The 18,274-nt window shown below is 47.9% G+C and overlaps 1 protein-coding gene across 1 annotated transcript in view; it reads right to left on the bottom strand.

Moving 5' to 3' along the window:
- LOC111160026 (seizure related 6 homolog like) overlaps positions 1–18,274 on the bottom strand; it is a 180,941-nt gene that overhangs the window by 20,131 nt on the left and 142,536 nt on the right. The window contains exons 10-11 of the mRNA XM_022522791.1: positions 7,299–7,495; positions 1,438–1,632 (exon numbers count right to left, since the gene is read on the bottom strand). Of these exons, the coding sequence (XP_022378499.1) occupies positions 1,438–1,632; positions 7,299–7,495 (392 nt within the window). The remainder of the gene's footprint in view (positions 1–1,437; positions 1,633–7,298; positions 7,496–18,274) is intronic.

Below are 18,274 nucleotides of genomic sequence, written 5' to 3' on the forward strand. Positions count from 1 at the left end.
AGGGGTCCCTAAAAAGATCATGATTATTAAAAATTTTGAAAAATCATTATTATTCAAAATGTTTAAAAATCTTCAAAAAATTTAAAAGCCGTTCTTATTAAAAAAATTTCAAAAGTCATTATTCGAAATATTTAAAAATCATTACTGTTTAAAAATTTAAAAGTCATTATGAAGACACGTATGTTTAAAACATTTTATAAAGTAATGATGGGGCTCAGTTGGGTGAGCGCCTGACTTTTGGTTTCGACTCAGGTCATGATCGCAGGGTCGTGAGATTGAGCCCCACATTGGGCTCCGCGCTCTGTGTAGAGTCAGTGCTCAGTCTGCTTGCCTCTCTTCCTGTGTTCCTCCTGCTTGCACTCTTTTTCTCTCTATCTTTCTAAAATAAATAAATACAATCTTGGGGGAAAAAAAAAGCAATGATGGTGTAGATCATGTTAATGTGTTTGCGATGGGTCTCACCACCCCATGGTGCTTCTCATTGTTGGTTTTTTTATTTTCCATCATTATAAACACACACACACACACACACACACACACACACACACACACACACACACGAACATACACCACATCCTGTTATGGAATAAGCAGATGTTTTTGTAGCCAATTTTGAGGATTTTTCTTTTTCATGTTTCACCCAATTATAATTAATTTTCTTTGCCATTGGAATATTTGTGACAGGGATTGAGTATAACCACCCCCCCTTCCCCAATACCCTCTTTCTCTGCGGACACTTAATATTTCTTATCATGCAACCTGTCACTCGAGGAAGGCCAAGCAGGTCTACCAAAATCCCCAAGGAGTCCCAGCAAGATGGATGCAGAATGGAGGCTTGCGTAGGAGGAGGTAGGAAGCAAATGGTTAGCGGGAAGAGGCCAGCCTCAAATTTAGCTCCTCTCCCACCTCTGCTAAGATTCAGTATAGAAACCAGAAGCACCTCCTTTTTCTGACACTGTTCAAGACACCAGATGGAGCTATAATGGGTCGTACCTGGGCTGCACGCCCGAGAGCATCAGGCAGAAGGTGCCGAGAGGCTGGGATTGGTATTCTCTGGGTGAAGCCGGTTACCTGCAACAGGGGTTTCTAACTGGGGCCCCAAAGTCCAACTTAGATTGGTCTTGAGTGGTTACTACCGGTGTTTTAATGATGAATTTGAACGATCTTTTCACACAGGCTTCACCGCATTCCCTGTTGTCTCTCCCTCAGCCTAGTTCCCTCATTTACATTAGCCACCAGGCTTCTGGAGGCCCCTGAGTCTGACATTCCTGACCTAGAACTCCAAGAAGACATTTGTGAGCAGCTCTGCCCAGATGGTGGAATAGGAGGGAGGCCAGATTCTATATGAAGGGATTCCGTTGCATCTACATGAAAAATACTCCATGGGAGGGATTTACCACCCGCTGACCCAGAAGAAGAAAACAAGATGACTCTTACTTTTCTCACAAAATGGGGGGTCGCTGCTCCAGCTGAGGTCCCACTGGCAGGTGAGGGTGTCACTCCCCACTATGTCATAGCCTGGGTCACACTGGTAGGTGATTCTGGCTCCTCTCACAAGCTCTGTATGAGAAGTGGTTTTCCAGCCGTTCTGGATCTCTGGCAAGTCTGAGCAGGAATCATTCCTTGACACCTCTTTAAAACAAAAACATTGTCATTGGATGAGTGGGGGGGCCTTTCTGTGTGGGGTTCCCTTTACAGATGTCAGAGGAAGGAGCAAATAGAATAAAAAGTCTCCAGAAATAAGTGACACACTTCGAAATCTCTTAAAGCCCAAGAACTCTGCTGTAAGAGATTTTACGATAAGCTCTTCCTGTGGGCCTCTGAACTTACCAGGTTTGGTTTGACAACGTCAGTGTAGGATTTGGGGAGACACAGAATCCTAACCCTGCCACTTACTAGCACTGTGGCTTGGGGGACAACCCAAGAAGGACAACCTTCTCTCTGTCTCAGGTCCTCACCTTTCATGACGCCAACCCCACCCTGTTATTCTTACTTCCTGGAATTCACATTCTCGTGTACTCCCTGCAATGCCCAGCAGGGCCAATGTATGCATGTATGTAATGAACAGGCTCTTTAAGAAGTGATGGTGTGTGGTTCTGGAGGCCAGGCCATCAGAGGCATTGAGAGGCTCTCCTCTTGTTTTCTGGAGAGAGCAACTGCCACACTGTGAGGCTGTTCAGGCAGCCCTCTGGAGCAATCCACATGGAGAGAATCCAAGACCTCTTGCCAACAGCTGGCATTGACTTGTGAACCACATGAGGAAGCCATTTTGGAAACAGAGGCTCCAGCCCCAGTCAAGCCCTCGAATGAACGCAACCCTGGCTGACATCATGACTGCAGAGTCATCATGACAAATGCCAAGTCAGAACCATCTGGCATGAGATCCTGAATTCTGGACCCACAGAAAGTGTGTGATCATAAATGTGCCTTGCAAGGCACCTGGATGACTCAGTCAGTTAGGTATCTGTCTTCAGCTGAGGTCATGATCTCTAAGTCCTGGTATCGAGCCCCAAGTCGGGCTCCCTGCTCAGCGGGGAGTCTGCTTCTCCCTCTCCCCTGCCCCTCCACCTCACCCCCCGCCTCTGCTCATGCTCTCTCTCTCCCAAATAAATAAACAAAATCTTTAAAAAATGTGCGTTGCTAATTTTGGGGGGATATTTTGTTAAGCAGCAATGGTAGCTAACACACTCAGCCTCATCCCAAGATTGTCTGAAAATTCATGGGTTTGATGAATTTCTAATATATGGTTTTGTGATACAGATTTAGACAAACACTCAACTGTTGAAATAAAAATAATTATTGGTGCATTCTTTAAATCATGTTGCATAACATCAATGAACATTAACCACACTCCAAAATAAGTTACACACAGCTCAGTATCACAGATTGGAATAATCCTGCCTTCCTTCTTGCAAATCCTCATTACTAAGGGAACAATGCAAAGCCCACTATTACTATTCTTGCATCCAAGTGCCCACTGCACAGATTTTGAGAAAAGAGCTAATTAGGCTGTATAATTAATCTGCAGTTCTTATATGCTTCTGGGGAAAGTCAAGCACCTTCCCTGTCTGCAGGAAGGTCATTCTGAGAAACAAGCAATGGCTTTTCCTGGGATTTCATCATGATTTTATTTGGGGAACAGAGATCTCAGGGGTGTCTACAAGAAGAAGGGGAGAGGGAAATGGCTTCTGGAATTGCTTCATGGGGAACAGGGACCTCTATTTTTAGGCCTTTGAAAAATCAGCCAAGCCCTGGATTTAGGACATGGCTGCAAATGCTCAAGCTGTGGTTGAAAGGAGGAGAAACAGGGGTAGATACTGGGTATGGGGTCTGCCTTGTGCCAAATGCTTCATGACTGAGAAAGGTTTGCTGGTCTGATTTTTCAGTCTGAGCCAGTATGGTGGCATGCTCCCGTGGGACCTCCCATCCCCTCTGTGACATTCATCACATTCCTGATGATCGAGTTGGGGACACTATGACTCAGATCTTGGCCCCACTGTTTACTAATTCAGTGGCCTTGCCCAAGTTAGACAGCCTTCCTGTTCTTCAGCTCCTAGACTCTACCCCCAGAGACTCTGATTCAGGAGTCTGTGTGTTTAGCTAGCACCTTGGATGGAGGTTCTGGCATCATTGCCCTTGTGGGCCCTTAACTTTGTGAAGAATGAGAGAACTGGCCTAGGAGTTGGAGGACTTCCTTTCTGGTCATTGTTTTAGAAGCTGTGTGACTCTAGTCATGTTGATAAACATCTCTGAGCCTCATTGTCCTCAATCGTAGAACTGAGACAAGAGTCATGACCCTGTCTATCGCTGAGGGCAATGTGAAAACTAATTAATGTGCACTATATGACACTTAGGTGAGTTCTATATGGATTCATTCATTTGTTCGACTAACATTTTGTAAGAACTTACTATATGTCAGGCACTAGGAATATGGGGATCTGAAGTCATGTTCCCAGTCTCATGGTCAAGATTAGCATCATGGTCCTACTTTTGGGTAAAAAACATACCTAAATGCACTGAGTACGTGTCGCCATTTGCCAGTCTCATGGTCAAGATCGGCAACCTGGTCTAACTCTTGGGCAAAAGAAATACTCAAATGCACTGAGTACATGCTGCCATTTACTGGTCTTATGCTCATGGCAGACATCATCCTAGGTACCACTGTCATTTGATTGGAGTTGACCTACAATATGGAGCTTACTTATTGTCCTAGGATTAGAGGAATAAGTACACAAGTGACTAATATCTCTTTGAAAAACACTGCTTACTCAGCTCTGCTTTTTTTTATTCCCTTGTCTCCATGCCCTTGGCCACAGACACTGATAAGAAGAATGATTCTTTCCTTCTGTCTAGGTAAAGCAGAATTATGGGAGGTCAGAATGAGGTAAGCCCAGAATGTTCCTGTGGAAGGTTTACCAGCAGTCCTAACAGATTAGCCTTGGCCACGTTGCAGAGCTATGTGCTGGCCTTGAGATCATTTTAGGAGCTTCTAAAATCTCTAGATGACCATAAAACCCCCTGACCCTTCCATGTGATCCCTCTTCTCAATGAGAATTGCATCTACGTCTGGTTAAATCTAGACCTGGGATAGCAACTACCTCTCCCATGCCACAGCAGACATCTCTAGTCAATCATGTCACTCTCCCTCCACGGACCTCGGGCGTGGACTCTTCAGAATTTTTTCAACATGGTCTTCAAAATGGATAGTCACAAGGAATTGATTGGCATCAGAATTAAATACAGAAGCCCACCTGCCTTCCCTGTGAAATTGAGTGTGTGTTTCCTTGACAGAAATAAGAACAGGATTGTTCTTATCGTATGTCGCCTACATTTGCCCATATTAGTTAGGCTATGTATCCCTGAAACCCTGAAACCGCCTCCCCCACTTTCACCAGCCAGAGAAATAAAGGCAGGGAGAGCGGTCCATTCATGCCTGGCTCCTGGTTCCTAGTGCAGGGGCTGGCACATGTGCAGAGACTCTTGTGGACCAAACTCTGTAGACAGTGGAGATAATGCATTTGAAGATGAAAGAAAATAGTATATGGAAGAGTTCCTGCCAATTACAAATTGTCACACAAATCTTAACTTTCAGCTTCAATGAAGAGGAACCCCTCCTCTTCATGATGGCGCCACACTGAACATTGGCCAGACTTCCGGGTTAACCTTGGGTGGCCTTGGATAGGGTCAGATTTCCACCACTGAGCTGAATGGGGTTTCAGAAGACTGACTTGGACACCGGAGGAGACAAATAAAAAAAAACTATGACCTCATCTCCCAACTGGGGAGTGGGGGGCAGGGGAATGAGGAGAAGAGAAGGTTAAGGAGAGAGACTGAAGCCAAGTCACTAGAAACTCTCCCTCCAAAGGCAGCTGACTCTGGATGGTGCCTCACTTGGGCAGCCAGCACAAGCCGTCCCCCAGTGTCCAGGGCCCTGCCCAGTAAAGAGTGGGCAACCCACAGAAAGTAGCAGCAGTAACACTCTGAAAACACTTAGCAGCACAATCAAGGGGAAAAAGGCCTCCAAGAAACATGAAAAAGATCAACACTTGTGTCTGTCCCTCTGAGAGGTGTAGGCAGAGTGGGCAGGAATGAGAAACATCTAAGAGCTAGAAACAAACACACAAAAAAGCAGGAGACTTATTTTCAAATGCATCTGGCTCTTTGAGATAGCCAAAGGTCAGAGAGGGGCTTGTGTTTTAGAGGCAAGAGGTGGGACACAGAGAATACTTCATAATAGAGATGGATGGGCAAATCTTCAAGCTGTGGGGAAGAAGGAATCACAGACGGAGAATCTGGCCCAAGCCAGATGGTTTTTGATGGTGGGTGTGATAATGGGGAGACTTGGCAAAATGAAACCCCTTCATTTCCCCCTTTTCCATCCTGGAAATCAAGATGTCTGCCTCGTTCCTGGGCAACCCAAGCAAGTTCTCTGATTGCTGTGTGAATCCTGCCCATTGAAATGCTCAGCGTGTAATCACCCACCATCCAGGATGCCAAGAGGTGAGGTCTTAAGTGCCCCCCTGTGTCTCCCAAGTTCTCTGCTGTTGCCAAGAATATCAGAGAAACACTAAGAACCAGGGGAGCCAGGAAGCCCAGGTATGAGCCTCAGTGTCTGGCCCTGAGAAGCAAGTCCTTTATCCTCGGTGGCCCAGGGCTTCTTCTGCTGTGACGTGACAGGGTTGGAGCAGAAGCTCTGTCAGTTCAAATCCTTTCTGGGGCTGAGATTAGTGGAACTTCATAGCCATGCCTGGACTGCTGGCGGCAGAAGAAGTGGGTGGTGGTGGGGTGTGGGGGTAGGGAGAGAAGGAGGTCTGTTTGGGCCATGTTAAATCTGAGATGCTGGTTAGATACGCAAGAAGGTAGCTAGCAGGGAGTTAGGTGGAAAGTTCATGGAAGAGGTCAAGGTTGGAAGTACAAATTAGGGGCAATAGAACACAGAGAGGCATTGTATAGAACCTCGGGACTGGATGACAGTGAATGGGGGATGAGTCTAGATGGACAGAGGACAGGGCTCAGTGTGGTGCTTGAGACCCTCCAGTGTTCTGAGGAGGGTGACAGAGCCAGCAATGAAGAAGAGGCGGTCACAGATGAGGAATGAGGAGAGAAGGCTGAGGATGGAAGAAATGGTAAGAAGAGGTGTTGTATGGCCAAGTGTGAACTTGGCTTGAACTTTATAGCAGTTTTTTTGGGTTTTGTTTCTGCTTTAATGTGAGAGTGATAGGAAGGGTCTGGGAGCCCCATTGAAGAGCAAGGAAGATACCTCTTGCCTCTCTGGGTCTTACAGTACAGAGGGTGGGAGAGAATGCATGGTCTCCATTGGATGGGGCTACAGAGGAAGAAGAGCCCTTAGGGAGAGCCCAGCTTCTGGTCAGGCAAGATGGTGGTGATGCTGTTTTGAGAAGTTGCAAATGCAGGAGAGTGTGCTGATGGTTTAGGATCCCTGCTGACTACAAGGGAAACACCACGAATCTGAAAATCACAAGGCATCATCTACTAGGTCCTGATATCGAGCCTCTGGAGCAGCTATCAGTTTTTTCCATTTTACAGATGACCAAAAGGAGGCTCAGAGAGGTCAAGTGACTTGCCTAAGATCACACAGCCATTGACAGCAATACTAAAACTCAAACCCTGTTGTTTCCAACCAGAGAGCCCAAATGCCTAAAAACGACACATATTTACTGTGCCAATATATTAAAAGATCCATGTAGCACAGAACCCCCCAAAAGACAGATCTAGAAGAAACCATCTAAACACACACACACTCATGCACACACAAAAGGACTAGAGGAGACACTTACCTATGTAGTTCATGATAAATCCCTGGCCCTTCCCAAAGATGAGGCCAGCGGGGTCCGAGTGGAACTGGATAGTTAAGTCCGGTGTGGATGAGTACAGCTTCTGGGGACCACTGTTCCCAAGATACTGCCCCAAGATGTGAGGCATGACCTCATCGCCATCATAGATAGTCAGGATGTCACTGTTGCTCAGGTTCAGGCTAGAGGAACGGGGCAGACAGAAGAGGAAGGGCCTTGTGAGACACAGTTATAGACATTCGACAAGCCTTTGATTTATTTTTTTTCAGGCAACATCCTCAGCGGCAAGCTCCAGGCTAGGTAGGAACTGGGGGTGAGGTAGTCACATCACAGGTATGAGCAGGACAGGCTGATCTTGCCCGCGATCACGCATGGCGCCTGGGTTTGGGGAGGGACTCACACGGGAGATGGTTCCCTGCAAGGAGCTCATTGCACAGTGGAATGCTGAATTGTAAGAGACCTGCGTTCAGTGCCAGTGAAGCTGAGCGCCGGGCACTGGCTATCTGCTGGGGGTGTGGCATGGGTTTTCCATTCTCAGAAGCAGAACATGTTGACTGCCTCCTAATTAGAATCTGCATCTCCATGTCGGGTGAAATGAGCCTTCCAATCATTATGTGGCAAAGTCCTCAAAATCAGACCTGGTATCTGTGATGTTCAGGGGATGGGGCGGAGGGCGGGACAGAGGCACTTTATTCCTGAAAGAGGCTCAAGCTGGCTATCAGGATTCATAGAGTGAATGCAGGAATACAGGCAAGGACCTTGACGCTAAATAACAGGACGGCAATACATAGTTAATAATCCAGAAAGCACTTCTGCGTGCAGCGGACACATGTGTTATGGGAGGTGTGCTGGATAAAAATGGATCTCTGATTGAAAGAATGCCAGCTACATCAGCGTTGGTTGCGGACAGGTAGTGACTCATGCCTCTTTTTCCTTCCATTCTCCTCCTTACCTTCTTTCTTACATCTTTCACTTTTTCTTGTGTCCCTCTCCCTAATATTTTTGAACACCTATCTGCCAAGCTTGGGTCAGGGGACACAAGAGTCACAGAGCAGTGGTGGATTTAGACTAGGAAACCAGGGACTGTGGTGGCGGTTATGATCCAGGTGAGTGCAGAGAGAGGAGACTGGGTGGCATCCTGGAGGCCTCCCTGGAGGAGGTGATGCTTGTTTCAGATCATCAGGAAAGATTAGAGGGCTATAGGTTGATAAGCAGGGGATGGTGAGAAGGCAAAGCACAGGTAGAAGGAGATAGGGAACGAGATCATGGCTCCTGAAGGAATTTGCCCAGTGGTCAGTGTTCCCTAGCTGTGGGTATAGACACAGAAGCTTGGAGGGCTGTAGCGGACAGACAGTGCCTGAAGAGAGCAGCATTCCAGGAAATGGTCCCCAGAAAAGTTCCTAGAAATGGATGCAGAGTACAGATAGCTCTCCCTCCTGACAGCATCACCCAGCACCCCAGGGCAGTGTTCCCCTTCCACAGTCTGGGAGGCTGGAGGAGGGGTGGAAACTGCCCAAGCCAGTGCTTCCTTCTGGTAGTAAGAACAAAGCAACAGAACTACAAGGAACATTTGTGGAAGGGTGGCTCCCACAGGGCAGGGGATGAATTGTATTCACAGTGATGTCCTCCCCAGCACCTCTCACATTCCTCCTGTAAGGTTGTCCCACGGGCCAGCTTAGGGAGATTCCAACTGCCCTCAAGACCGCCATCAGCTTCCCTTGCACCACCCCCAAAACACCCTCTCCTAACAAAAGCTGTCCATGTGTGGCTTCCAGACAGAGCTGTAGAGTCATACCCTCTGCCAGTTTCCAGCAAGGGCTCCAGCCTATAAACCCTATTGCACTGAAATTCTGGAGTTGCCACCTTCCCTTGCATGCCATTGGTGTTCCATAAATGCTTGGATATGAAAGAGCCTGCCAGAGAGTCTCTTTGATAGCAGAAACGGTGTGGTTGATGTCAGCTCTTGACCTGTGTTAGGGAAGAGCCTCTTAACTCTAAGAACTGTGAAAACATCAGTGGTTCACGAAAGCGCTGGATTAGGGTAGTATGAAACATGGTAGATCGCCAATATTTATTGCTTAAGCTGACTTCACAACTGATATACTGTTAACAGTGAGTTCCAGAGAGTCTGCAACTTGGCTTTCCTCTATCACTCATTTCAATGATCTAAATGTGGCAGAGGCATCTTCAAGGGGGCAAATAGCTTTCATTTGAAAACGCTAGCATGGTTCTTTGTGCTTGTAAAGCAGGAAGCGGCAGAGTGCACTGCCTTGGAAAGCAGTAAGCTTTGGTTAGTTTCATGGCTCCGATACTTTCACGGAAGGCACCAGTTTCTCTGAAGTTCCTAGACTGTGAGTTTCCCGTCTATGTCATGGGAAATCTGGGATCAAATGCACTGACAGCACCTGAGCAAAGGCAGTCAAGTCATTTGAATGTGATGTCCTGTCACCGTGTCATTATGAATGTCACCATCACCACCAACATCACCACTCCACCACCATCATCATCCTCACCAGCATCACTGTCATCATGGTCGCCAAGATCATGCTCCCTTTAGACAAATGTTTACTCCAAATGACATCAGATGACTTCCATTTGTGGTTTGCAACAGGGGTGGTTTTGTCCCCCAGGAGACAATGAGCAATGTCTAGAGACACAGTTTTCCCAATTGGCGGGGGAGAGTGCCACTGGGGAGGCGATGACAGGGGTACTGTTAAACATCCGACATGACACAAGGTAGCCTCCCACAACCAAGAATTATCTTGTCGAAAATGTCAATTGCGCTAAGGTTGAGAAACATTAACTTATGTGAATGCCTTTTGTAAACTGTGTGCAACAGACCATTCATTGCAACATCTATTGTCCTGGGATTTCAGCAGAAGTCCCCTAAGCTAAGAATAAGCAAAGAGCATAAGAAGAAAGCATTCCTACTTTAAAAAAAAAGCTGTTGACTGAAATTGGGTCCTCCAGAAACTGAGGTGAGCAAAGAGGAGTGTCTCTTGGCATCTGGCAGATCTGGAAGGCCACCCCAGGCAGCATGGTGAGTAAGAGAGATAGGATGAAATGAAAGAGCCAATGCGTAGTCATTGGTGGGAGACTTCCACTGCGGGCACTGGGCTCAATTCTGCAGGAATGGTGTAGAAGGTGCCTTGGGGGAGAGGGAACTGGGAATTTAGCTTCCACCCCCATCCCTCATTGGCTGAGGGCTGCTCTTAGGGGTACCAAGCCCCCAGCACTTCTGGGCTTCTCATGAGGTGCTTGCAGTAGGAAGGCATGGTGGGTACACAGTGGCAGGTGCGGCAGGGTTCAGATAGGGCCCCAGGGGCACCTGTTATCACATGAATGCATCTCTTTCAGTCTAAACCCATCCTCCCCTATCTCTAGCTTGCAGAAGGCAGAGAATTTATTGGGTCACGGAGGAGGCATGTAGGAAGGAGTGACTCAGAGACAGCATCACTTGGGAGGAGGAATGGGGGGAGAGGAGAAAGTGTATTCCCTTCCCCTTAAGCCAGGTAAGGAGGGCTTTGAGGTCACTCTTGGTGGTATAGCAGGTGTCTCTGGGGTTTGGGGAACAGTGACTGCTTTTGATGCTCCCCAGGAGAAGAGTAATGACAAAAGTCAGGCCAGAGATGTCTGCCTGCTTTGGGGCAGAGCCAAGAAAAAAGAAGCATTGGAAGTCAGATGCCTATTGTTGATAAGAGTGGACAGAATATTCACATTTTCTGGGGCCAGATATGGACTTTGAAGACAGGAGCCACTATGGGTCTCCTTAAAAGTGTTCCCCATCCTGAAAGGATGATGGGGTCGAGCAGGAGGGAAAGCCAAGAGCAGCCAGATTCAGGAGGCTTTGTCTTCATCAAGTTCCCCATAACAGAGGAAACCCCCGGCATTCTGTATCTTCCATAGCAGAACGGGGCTGTCCAGTTAGGCTTTTTTATGAGAAGGAAGCAGGCTACCCAGCCCCTTCCCACTGCAGAATTCCCAGCCCCAGGAGCCCTGTGGAGGGTGCAGGAAGTTTGAAAATGAATGAGGTTCAGGTGTTTTATGATTAGTAGACTAAGCCACACTTGTTATGACCAGAAGACCTAAAAAAAAATTGAAGCTTCTACCCTGAGAAGTGCCAAAAAACAAACACACAAACAAAAAAAATCCCCCAAACAAAACAAAACAAAACCAAAAAAAAAATCCCAAACAAACCATGAATGAAGGAACAGTGTAAGAATAAGATTATCCTCTGCCGAATCCTTCTGGATCCACCTTTTTGATGGATGGGTTCCACCAATATATGCGAATGCTGGTAATTGATCCCCTGCCCACCTCGAAAGACAAGCGTGCTTTTCACCCACCGTCCAGCCTATCTATACACCGGGGGCATCCAGGGTCCCTCTGCTGGACCGTCCTCAGCAGCTGAGGTGAAAATGCAGACTTAGCAGCCCAGAGACTGGTCTGGGGCAGAGCAGGAGCTTTCCACTGAGGACCTGAGTGATCTGTCAGCCAGAGACCATCCAGGGAGGTGCTGAGAAATCAGGATGTCAGCGTGACTCCAGGACAAATGAGAGGAGGAGAGGTGCCTGCAGGTAGGTGGGTTCGATGGGACTGGAATTGTTCTAGCAGGTGCCCCTCAGGGAAGATGCCACAGGGCCAGTCCCTGACTGCTCCAGCCCCTCTCTGCTACCCGAGGGCAAGGCTTTCCTGGAGTTCCTACCAGGAGACCTCAGCTTCTGGGTCTCCTTCTTGCCCTGTTTCCTCAGCTGCCACCTTTAGGTTCTCTCTATCCTTTTTCAGTTGAACTGTGGGACACCACCTCCTTGCCTGGCCCCGTCCCTCTCCTCAGCAGCCAGATGAGTCTTTCCAAAACATAAATCTGGCCCCTGCATGGAGCAGATGAATGGAGAAACAAAATGAGGTGTATCCCTACAATGGGCTATCGTTCAGCTGTGAATAGGAACGAGGCACGGACCCATGTTATATCGGGCGTGAACCTGACTTCCCGCCGAGTCAAAGAATCCTATCACAGAAGGCCCCAAGGTGCATGATTGCACTGTGAAGAAATGTCCAAAATAGGTAAAGCCATAGAGACAGAAAGCAGCTTGGTGGTTTCCAAGGGCTGGGAGGAAGGGTCTGGGAGGAATGGAGACCGCTGGCTTAACAGAAGTGGGGTTTGTTTCTGGGAGGATGAGAGTGCTTTAAAACTAGACGGGGTGTTGATTGCACAACACTGTGAGGGTACTAAGTGCCACTGAGCTGTAGAAGTTAAATTGGTTAAGGGCACATTATGCAAATTTTCAATTACAAAGACATTGCCCCTCATCTCAGGTTAAGTGCAAACTTTTGGCCCTAGCTTCAGGGTTTCCCTGTACCTATTAGCTGCACCCCCTTACCTCCCCACAGTTTCATTCCTCACTATCCCTTTCAACCCCAGTATTTTACACTCCAGCCAGAATCAATGACTCGTCAGTCTCTCCAAGGTATGCGGAAGCACCTGCAAGGCTTTCCACAGGCTATTGTCCCCTCTAGCCTGAATCCTAATTTAGCCTTGCTGCTGTAGACCTGGGTAACTCCTGCCCCCTCATCTCCATCATGGTCTTCTGTGATTTACTCCTGCACGGAGCCCCTCACTGCCCCATCTGAGTCTGGGCTAGGGGCCCCTTCTATGCTCACCCCTCCTACGGAGCTCAGCAGTCGGGTCTCCAATGGTCTGGGGCATCCGCACCAGACCAGAAGCTCCCTGAAGCGGGGGCAGGTCTGTCCAGCTCCCTGCTCTCTGGATCCCCAGCTTGGTACCATGCTGAGCGTGTGTTGGATGAATCAGCACCAGCCCAGGGGCAGGTGTCTGGATCTGAACCTCAGCTGGCACCCAGGGTGGGCTGTAGCGCTGACCCCATCTCTGCCTGGAATCTTGATCCCAAATGGACTTATTGCATCAGCCGTGGGAGGGGACCCTCTTGTTGTGGCTGCTTTCGGCACTCGCCTTCATGGGTTAACTGGGAAGTTCTAGACGACTGAAGCTGCCCCAAATGATTTCTGCGCCACCCACCCCCGTGGCCCTGACTGCCTACATCCTCCTTTCTTTCCTGATATGATCGTTGCCAGAATCAAGCTTGGCACCATGACACCACGACATTGCCTGATAAGCCACGCCAATGCCAGCCCATGACCTTGACTGGCTAGGGTGTAGCTCCTTCTCCCTCCCCACTTTGACCCTGCTCCGGGCATATCCTGGAGCCCCTTCCAGGGTCTGAGCAGCCATCTATGGGCACACTATCCAATGCTCCCACTTCTGGTGTCCCCTGCCACCTCCCCCTTGTTTCTGGGCCAGATCTCTGAGAAAAGATCTCCCAAGATCCTCAGTTAGCTTTTGAGTAACAACAGAGTCTTAAGCACTCAAACAACAACTTACACTCTAAGACTTAGGCTCACGCCCATTTTCTAGATCAGGAAACCGAGGCTCAACTGGGAGAAACCACTTGCCCAAGGTCACAAAAGAATCAGGCCCAGGACTCTAACCTGAGGTGTGTTGGATGCCAAAGCCTGAGATGGGAACCACTATTTTACATGATGTCCCGTGAAAGCCATATGTACATATCTCCAAAAAGTGACGAGGGACGCCTGGGTGGCTCGGTCGGTTGAGCGTGGGACTCTTGATTTTGGCTCAGGTCACAGACTCAGGGTTGGGGGTTTGAGCCCAGCATCTGGCTCTGCTCTCAGCGGGGAGCCCGCTTGAGATTCGTTCCCTCCCTCCGCCCTTCCCCACTAAGTAAAGAAATAAAATATTAAAAAAAAAAAAAGTGTGACTCGCGTCAGTCAGAAAGTGTGAAAAACATTACAAACAGAATCTGCAGTATGAGGAAGCCCCATCTCATGGCCCCCGGACTCCTGCTGTGCCTTACATTCTCATGACAACATCACTAAAGTCCACTCGATTAGACCCGTCATATCAACTTTGGTTTTCCTGCCAAGGTAATATTTCTTCTTTACAGATCCCTGTGTTGAAAGACTGTCTCCTAAACATTTTACATTTCCTGGTAACAAATCTGCCTCGTTTTCTTGTCATTATTGATGGTGTATAATCGAGTATGTAATAAAACCAGTGTTAAACCGATGACTTTAGTCTTGGGGGGCACTTTATTTTGGTAGATAGAAAGTTTCTGTTACATTTTTTAGTATACTTCAAAAGAATCTGGGCACCCCGTGGCTCGGTTGATGGAACATGTGACTCTTGATCCCGGGTTTGTGAGTTCAAGCCTCACACTGGGTACAGAGATTACTTAAAAGTAAAATCTTAAAAAAAAAAAAAAAAAAAGAAGAGTCTGGGAAGGGTGCATAAGAAACTCTAGTCACCGTGGTTCCCTCTAGGGAGGGGCACAGGAGAGGAGGTTGTTGGCTGTGGAAACGAGGGAAACGTAATTTTCACAGTAGATTCTTCTGTACTTTTTGGCTTTTGAATCGTGTGAATATATTACCTCTTCAAAAAGGATAAAAATAGCTCAAGGGATCCCCATTATTGTTTTCAGTAGGGTCTAGAGAGCCAAAGAGCTTAGGGTAGGATACAAATTTGATTCTGACACAGATTAGCAGACCCTTCTCTGGCGAAGTCATTCTTCTCATGGCCAGCAGAGGGCAGTGTGTGCCTAAGCATGGTGTACACTGCCATTCGGGGGCTGCAGGTGCCCCCAAGGGGGAAGGTGGTAGGTGAGCTTTGTAACTGCAGTTAATATTCTACAGAGGATGTAGAAAGAAATGATGAGCAAGCCACCTTGCTTTTCTTTATTCCTTTTTAAACAAATGGCTGACCCTTGCTTAGAAATCTTGCCTTTAAAAGCTTTCCCCAGGGGCGTTCACGAGATGATTTTAGCTAGACAAACGTATTTGAAAATGTCTAATGGTTATGTATTTATTCAAATGTGAATTAGAAAAAATATATAAATATACGGTCTGCAAATCAAACTTCTAATTTCATGGACATTATTTTGCTTAGAGTAAGCCAAGTGAGAAAGCAAGCCAATTTATATGCAGTTTAAGGGGGAAAAAAATCAGAAGTCACCGGTGATAGAACAGGGCTGTGGAAAAAGCAAAATGAAGCCCACAGAATCAAGTCCAGTTTCTTAGCCTTCCTGGACTTCCTGAGGGCCCACCATCGGGGCCCCAGACCACTTCTGGTGTCTCAAACGTCTTCCTACACCAGACCCCTTGCAACTCCTAGACCTGCTCAGCCTGTGCTGGTCCCTTCATCTGGAATAAAGGGATCTCACCTCTCTGCTTGACAACATTTTATGAATCCCACGAGTTCCCTAGGTTCTCCCCACCCCACCCTGCATTTACAGCCGTACGATAATGAGCCAAGTTTTCCATAAGGCTGCCGGCATGCCAGGAGCTCTACCAAGCACTTCACACACCACTTCTATCCTCAGACAAAGCCCGTAAGCACTACTATCTTCACCTATGTCACAGAGAAGCAAACTGAGGCACCCAGCGGTGAAGAAAATACTGCGGGTGGAACAGCGAGTCGTACAGAACAGCCAGAGTCCAAGCCTACGGTAGAACCTGCCAGCTCTCACACCGGATCGCTCAAACTCCCTGAAACCACATGCTCTTTTATTTTCTTTTAAGGTTTTATTTATTTATTTGAGAGAGAAAGGGAGTGAGCAAGAGAGAAACAAGCAGATTCCCTGCTGAGCAGGGAAATGGACGCGGGGCTTGATTCCAGGACCCTGGGATCATCGCCTGAGCTGAAGGCAGATGCTTAACCGACTGAGCCACCCAGCCACCCCCTCTCCATGCCTCTCCCGTATCCCCGGAGCCCAGCACAGGGCTTGGCGCAGGTGAGGTAAGTGTCATTTATGTGGATGAATTATGGTGACTTTTCCCTCCATTTTCCAGATAGGCAAACTGAGGCTCAGAGAGTTTGAATGACTTTAAGAAGACACTGTGTTGCAATTAAGACAGGACCTCCATGGGACTGTAGAGATGCTAGTTAAATAAACCATAGGATTTAAATAAGGGGGTAGAGAGAGACCCCAGAAGCCATAAATGCAGGGTTAGGTGCATTAAAATTTCTAAAAAGACCTGTTCAGAGTTCCTTTGTGTCCATTTCTCACCAGATCCCCTCAACCACAAAGCTATGTCATGAGTCCCATTTTACAGAGGAGTAAATGGAGTTTAGAAAGGCTTGGGTCCCAAGGCCTCTGTGCTCCTTCATGATGCCGCACGGCCAACACTGACAGCCCTCAGCACTGTGGAATTTCTGAGGATCCCTGTGGCCCAGTGCTCATTTGGTTTCAATTAAATTTGATAAAATGGCAGAAAGAACAAGAAACCATGCCAGCTCCAGGGAGGACATAAAAGACCAATCTTTCTGGCTCCCTGAAAGGACACCTGAATGCATTAAAAAATGCAGTTTTCTTATTGCCTTTTTTCGGTGCTTCCTCTCTCCCAAGACATTCACCAAGGCGTCCGTCAAAGTCAGGTTCAGGACCCAGCCTTGGCCGGTGGGTCTCAGTTCTGGCTGTACATAACAGTCTCTGGGGAGATTTAAACCATCCACATGGTGGTTAGGCTGCACCCCAGATCACTCAGACTCTTGGCATCTCGGGAGGTGGGCCCCAGGGTCAATGTCTCTCAAGATTCTCCAAGAGGCTGCACCAGCAGCCAGGACCCAAAGGGACTGCTATGCTGTGGTTTCAGTGTGGAGGAGCCTCAGACTCTGTTCTCCACCACCTTCCCTCTCTTCTCCGGTTTCTCCCCGTCTCCACCAATTCCCCCTTTCCTCCCCAAAGAGAAAGAGAAGAATGAGACTCCTGTGCTGGACATGCCTTTCCTCTGGGACCACTCCTGGACCGAGCTGCTTCTCATTTCCACATCGCTGGCTGGGACCGTCTCTGAATGCTGCACGCAAAGCTTTGTCAAGGTCAATGACAAGAAAATTCACACCCAGCCTCGTGAACCAGGAGAAAACCCACTAGCTCCTGGCTGTTTCATCTACGAAAAAAGTCAGTCCTTAACAACCTTGGTGATCTTGCTCCATCTTGAGAGACAGTGCCAAGAGAATGGGCTCTGGTTCAAACCCTCGAAGTGCTGATTTCTAACTGCGTGACCCGAGAAAGTGGCTTAACCTCCCGAGCCTCAGTGTCCTCCCCTGTAAGATGGGGATAATATAGTGGAGAGCAGTAAAGGAGGCAATGAGGGCCAGGAATCTGATTGAAAGGCTGTCTTTGGCCTTTAAATGAATATTTGTAATGAATGATACAGTCCTGCAAAGGGACGAGGGAGAGAGGTAGGCTGGTGTGGCAGCAAAGCCCCGGTATCAGGAGATCGCGCCCAGAGCCACCCCCTCTGCGACTTCTCTGCTCTGTGACTATGGATGAGTCTCTTACTCAACCTGGGCCTCAGTTTCCCCAGATGACAATCTCAGAATCCATGAACTGTAAAAAAAATGTATTGACAATGGCCACGATCTCCTCGTGCCTCACGCTTTCATTCTATTCGGAAGGCTGGACCTAACACTCTCCCCTTCCCCTTTCAGCAGCAATGAAGGCATCATGGTAGGGTTCAGGGACAGGTCTCAGAGATAGGTTGGTGAAGCCTGGGCTTTTGGGGACCTAAGTGGGACCACAGACAGATCTGTGGCCCTGCCATGACTTTCCTGTGTGGAGATACCCACACCTCTTCCTCTTTCTGGATAGGAGTTTCTCCAAATATATGAAATTAGTGGGTGGGCTCTGAGGTCTTCTCCATTAGGACCTCTAAATCAGGGCCCAATTGGTGACCCTGAGAGACCACCATTAAAGCATAATTAAAGCATAATTAGGGGTGGACTGCAATTTCTGGTGTGTGTGCTCATGTGTGTGAATGTGTGTTTGTCGTGTGTGTGTTTCTGTGTGGTCTGTATGTGTGGTGTGTGTATGGTACGTGTGTGTGTGGTGTGTACATGGCATGTCTGTGGCATCTGTATGGTGTGTGTG

The sequence above is a fragment of the Enhydra lutris genome, unplaced genomic scaffold (assembly GCF_002288905.1).
Source record: "Enhydra lutris kenyoni isolate GAN:26980312 unplaced genomic scaffold, ASM228890v2 scaffoldscaffold73, whole genome shotgun sequence".
NCBI lineage: Eukaryota > Metazoa > Chordata > Mammalia > Carnivora > Mustelidae > Enhydra > Enhydra lutris.